Source organism: Amphiura filiformis, chromosome 2 (genome assembly GCF_039555335.1).
Source record: "Amphiura filiformis chromosome 2, Afil_fr2py, whole genome shotgun sequence".
NCBI classification, from domain to species: Eukaryota; Metazoa; Echinodermata; class Ophiuroidea; order Amphilepidida; family Amphiuridae; genus Amphiura; species Amphiura filiformis.
The window spans coordinates 3,291,432-3,297,361 of NC_092629.1; the positions used below are offsets into that span (position 1 = coordinate 3,291,432).

General features: G+C 37.1%; 1 protein-coding gene across 1 annotated transcript; it reads right to left on the reverse strand.

The window, feature by feature from the left end:
* Nucleotides 1–2,588: 2,588 nt before the first annotated feature.
* LOC140172430 (uncharacterized) lies at nucleotides 2,589–5,690 on the reverse strand. The gene is made up of 2 exons (XM_072195582.1): nucleotides 5,106–5,690; nucleotides 2,589–2,648 (listed from the first exon to the last, which is right to left on the reverse strand). The coding sequence occupies exons 1-2, from the start codon at nucleotides 5,688–5,690 to the stop codon at nucleotides 2,589–2,591; spliced, it is 645 nt and encodes a 214-aa protein (XP_072051683.1).
* Between the last annotated feature and the right edge of the window lie 240 nt (nucleotides 5,691–5,930).

Below are 5,930 nucleotides of genomic sequence, written 5' to 3' on the forward strand. Positions count from 1 at the left end.
ACAATTGAATACCTGAGTGGAAGAAGGGCCCAACTCCATCAAAACTGTTTTTGAGATATTAAGAAAAAACTTAATATTTGGAAAAGTGTTATAGACAGAATGTTTTTATCTTCTTAATACATGAACATACAATATTACATACATTCAAAATTATATATGATGTTTCCATGGCAACGGTACAGGTCTTAATACGAGCTGGAGTTGGGCCCTTCTTCCACTAATATACTGAAAGTGCCAGTTCCGTGTTATAAATAGCTACAGAAATTAGGTAATCACCATTAATTGCACAAGTAGAACTCATGTAATATGTTAGCAAGAAGTTTATAGTAGTGAAAAGCAGATTTCATGAATGAACAAAATTCCTCTTTAACCCTATATTTGTGGAAGAATGGCCCAACTCCGTGGAGTTGGGCCTCTCTTCCATGAAAACCATGGTTAAGTGTACATGAAAAACTATTAAGAGAGTGGATTTTAGCTCATCTTTCATTTTTGTAAAAAATTGGAGTTGGGCCCTTCTTCCACTCGGGTATTCAACTGCTTTGTATATAAAAAACCTGTCCGGAAAAAATGGTGGCTTTTGACCCCCTAAACTTGTTATAAACGTGTTTTGGTTTTGGTCAAAACATTTCAATAAAAGATATAAATGTCGGGTTATATGAAGGTCAAAACGTTCTTAGAGCGTTTTGCACGAAAAAACACTATAACAATATTTTCAACATGTTGTCAAAAAGTTATTGCAAATATTTTTATCAAAGACGTTTGACAATTATTTTGGTCAATGCTGTGACGTTGTGCATAATGATGTGCGCCCGAAAACGTACATCCACCCATCGCGATTGATGTCGTTGCCAACATGATGACGAGAGTCGCAAAAATAGCCAACTTCATTTTTGGTCGTGAAATTTTATCCGTAGATAGTAGCCTACCTTTGAAAGAATGAATAAAGAAGGAACAAAAATGTAAAATAACTTAACCGTTTTCAAGTATGTTTGTTTGTTTCGTGTTTATTAGCAAGACATTATGCGTAAAAGAATTTAGTTACATCTCAAGATGAATAAGTAAAATATTAAAAACAAATTATGGTCGTTGTTTTTGCGTGCTAGTCATAGCCTTCAACATTGCGAATGATTGTAAGTTCAACATTGTAAGTCCAAGTTGTTAGATTTTTCTCAAAATATCAAGAGCTAGGCCTATACTTCAAGAAACACTGAACCAATACTTGGCTTGTTTGTAATAATTTTTTATGCATTTTCCACACTGATTCCAAATATCGTCATGGACATTTATAATTACGAAAATAAAAATATTTCGTTTGCAGTCGGCACCTGCGTGGAAAGAGTTAAACCAGTGTCGTGCGCAAGGGGGGGGGCACATGCCCCCACTGTTGTTGGTCATTCGGGGGAAATCGGGGGAAATCATCGTTTACACTCCTAATCAGACTCCATTCGGAGGAACTGAACAACCTGCCCCCCTCCCCACTTTCAATGTGCTGCGCACGCCACTGAGTTAAACGAGAAAATGTGACCGTTCTTAAAGAAAACGATCCCAAGAAATGAAACAAAAAATGTTGCTATAGACCCATTCCATGTCAACTCCAGGGATGTGCACCGCAGCATCTCTTCAATTTTTTCTTTTTCTGTGTGGTGGTAGATATTGATGAGAAAGTAAAATTCCGAAAATTTGAGCTTCATACTCCATTTCGTTTTCCCGTGGCATCAATTTGAAATTTAGGGGGTCAGCGTAAAAATGTGTCGCAACGCGAAAGACAACGTTTGGAGGTCCATAAATGTATAAAGAGAACCATTTACAATTTTGAAAATTATGTATTCTGGGGTACTTATTTGTGTAGAATTCAAATCTGGCGTCAGAAAACTTGTAACTCCTTTACTTTAAAAGATATAGGGCCCTCAAAATGCAACTTCGTCCATCCAGGACCAACTTTGGGGGGTCAAAACTCCAAAAGTAAAAATAATTTTATTGTCCATTTTTTTTTTTTTCAGAGCCCTTTGGTAGGACATTACTCTTATCCAATATTGAGCCTATTAGAATACTTTTAGCTGAGATATTACCCATGCAAAACCCCAATTTTACATTTTTGTACATTTTAACCCCCCCCCCCCCCCCCGCTGAAAACCAATGTCAGACATTTTGCCCCACCATCAACTTCAGGTATGTTGAAGATATGTCCTTGGACAACATTTCTAAGAGATATTGGCTTTGGGACTCGATGGCTTCAACACATCAGTAAGGTTGCATTCTCCATATGGAGTTACACATTTTGATTTCGCATGTATAATGACATGTTTACTCTGGAGAACCCATCTAAATTTCAAATTGATGCTCCAAACACGTCAGTTTTCAGAAGGGAAAACGAAATGGAGAAAAAATGGAAGCTCAAATTTTCGGGATTTTACTTTTCATCAATATCTACCACCACACAGAAAAAAAAAAAAAATTGAAGAGGTGCTGCAGTGCACATCCCTGAGTTGACATGGAATGGGCCTATACATATTGGATTTGTAAACATACGCAAAAATGGTTCATTGCTGTAAAATGGCAAATATTCAAACCAATAAAAATATCTTCTGTTATACACAATCTTGAGGTGACGAGGAACTACGCATGTTTGTTTGGACTCCGAATATTTTCTTTAATAAAAAATGGAAAAATACGTTAAAAACAAAAACAGGTCCGAGTAGGAATTTACACTATTCTCATTATTTTTAAAATTTCAGAATATTTACTGATGCAGTAACTAGCCCCTATGATTGTTTATCGTTTTCATTTCAACCAGGAAAAGCGGGAAAAAAAGCCCACTATGATCGTTTTCCGTTCTTGGCAACACAGGTATAAAAATACGAATAAGAGATATTCGTATTTTGTAAGTAAAGTAGGCCTATATCTAACGTTATGCACTTAAAGTGTATGTAGTGTTTTAATACCTTCAGAATATTTTATGTATTTAAATTGTACGTTTTAGCTTTTTCAATTACATTTAAATTGTAATTTGTATATTATTCCCTCGTCTTTAAAAATATTTTGTTTTATGTAATTATAGGCCTACTTATATTTCTGTAAATTGGGACATTCTTTAAAAGCAGTATTAGACACTGAATGTTGTAACCGTGTACAAAGAAAGAATAAATAAATAAATAAATAAATAAATAAATAAATAAATAAATAAATAAATAAATAAATAAATAAATAAATAAATAAATAAATAAATAAATAAATAAATAAATAAATAAATAAATAAATAAATAAATAGCCACACCACCACCAAATACTTTATACGACAACAAAATTCACCGCTTGTGTTTCACACGAAAGGTTCGCTCTATCTTCTTTGTCAGTTTGATGTCGTAGTTCTGGTCGTCTGGATGTGAACTGGACACTTTTATACTTGAGCGTGAGAAAGTAACATTTGTTTTTATAATACAACATTATACGAAACAAATTATCGCCATTGTTGTTATCTCTTGGGCTACAATGATTGTTTTCAAATTACAAAAATCTGTTGATACCTACATCCGTGAGCTTGAATTCAAGCAGGCCTGGGAGAATCATGGTGAAAGGCAGAATAATTTAGCGATTTGGTATGATGAAAACACAATGTATGATATTTTAAAATGAAATTGTTAATTTTTAACGCGTATTTTGTGTGTGCATAATTGTAGGAGATGTGTTCAATGAATTCTCGCAACCATTGTGCATCTCCATTCAGGGGCGACTCAAGTAACATTTATTTACAATAATAACAACTATATACATCTATCTTTCAAAACACACAACAATTACCAGGCCCGTAACCAGGGCGCCCCCAAATCCCAAAATGCCCCAAAAGTCCCCTTTTTATGACCACTAAGTCCCAGTTGCGAGCGTAGTGAGCGAATTTTTTTATGCTTTTTGGTCCAAATTCCAAATTTTGGAAAAAAATTCCACCTTCAAAATCAGCCCCAAATAAATCCTGGTTACTGGTCTGACAATTACTATTGGAGTGCATTTAATTACGTAATCTCATTGCTATATGTACACTAACAATTGTCAACATTGGCGGGAAAATTTGATTGTAAGGAACGTATAATAAAAAGAAGCAGAAGTAAGTACCAAAGCAGAACAAGCCCTATTTTTGGTATAGAGAAGTAATTCATTGGTAGAGCACCAGCGCAGTCACCTTCGGAGCCTTATTTCACTCCATTATAATGCCTCTTTGAAGGTGTCTTGGGAAGTATTTCTTGAACTGCATATCTCCTTGTCTTGGGTAGGCATCAATTGATTCTCTGAGGTCTCTGGACTTAGGACCAGACTCTGGTGGGTTAAATCGATTTTAAGTGCGCACAACCGTCACGCTTCCCTCAGAGATAGATTTAATTAAACCATCATCAGAGATCACCAGCGCGGTCATCTTTGGAGTCTAATTTCACCCTTCTTATAAGATGAGCACTCCTGGTGTATTTCTCTCTTGGAAGATGACAAAATTGGAAAAATCACCTTGTTGCGGTCTAACTAACACACAAACAAAATCAGCTTGTTACACTAGCAAGTGCCACACCGTTGCAACGGTCCACCCGGGGTGATGTAAGGCAGCAGGCAGGACTAGTGTACAGCTATGAAAAGTGTCGTTGAGGAATATTTATAAGTGTCACTTGGCATATTTAGGTCTGAGTGTCTTGTGCTGGTTCGTCTTCTTTACCTTCACATGGAGACGGTTTCCAGCTTTGAATCAGGTCTATCTGTCGGAATGCTTTGCTTTGACGGCATAACCATATCACATAGCTGGTTCTGAGTGCGGTTTTAGAAGCCACATCCGTGATGCTACGTCTCTTTCCACTTGGTACTCCGAGAGCAGCGATGCATTTTGTCAGCGATGTGTTGTAAATACCTCTGCTTCCAATTTCAATTGGGAAGTAGTGCGTACACCATCCCCTATTTTCGCAGTCGGCTACAAGATCTTGGTATTTGCTTTTCTTTCTTGCATTGGCATTTGACAGGTTTTCTTCCATTGGGACTGTAAGCTCAATGATGATAACTGTTTTGGTCCTTTCAGAATAGATTGTAATATCAGGACGTTTTGCAGTCTCTGTGATTATGGGCGGAAATACTACTTGCTTATGTTCCTCATCCATCAGAAATTCCCAGTCATTGGCCTTCTGTAACAGGTTTGTTGAGTCCCTTTTTGGAAGAGGCAGTGCTGGATTCCGGTAGGTTACACCATCTGCAGTGCTGAATTTGATAGTAGTCATATAATGGGTATCTTCTGGAGGGGTGTTCGACTTCTGATTTGCCTCTTCAATGAAGGGCATTATGCCATTTGCTACAGCTTTCAGTGTCTGATCATGTCTCCAGTTGTATCTTCCACTCTGCAGAGAATAGTTACATCCATTTAAGATGTGGAATAGAGTGCAGTTATTATGATGACATAAATGGCAGGATCCGAGGTTGGTCTTTCCCCAGAGTCTCAAATTAGCTGGTGATGGAAGTTGGTCGTGGATGGCATTGACATGAAAAGATAGGAGCTCTGGTGTCCATACATAAAGGAGCTTCTTCCAAGATGTATCTACTTGCATGGCAGAGTCCCATCTGAGCCATTGTCCTTGTTTGGCGCAGCCATAGAGGTACACAAGCATGTCATCTTCATCTACGTCTTTTACCAGACTAGTGAGGCATTTCCTGTGTTCTTGGGGTTTCATGTCTCTTAACAGTTTCTGGTTCTTTTCGCCAGCCCATTCGGGGCTGGTACCTGTTTTCGCCAGCCCATTCGGGGCTGGTACCTGTTTCAGGTTTGGGGTCAGTTTACTCAAGAGATTATATTTTAGTGGTATTGGAATGATTTTTTTTTTTTACTTTTTGTGGTTAAATTTTTTAAAAATATTTTAATTCGATTTGTTAGGAAAAGTAAGTATGTTTTGCCGTTTCAACGAACGAAAACG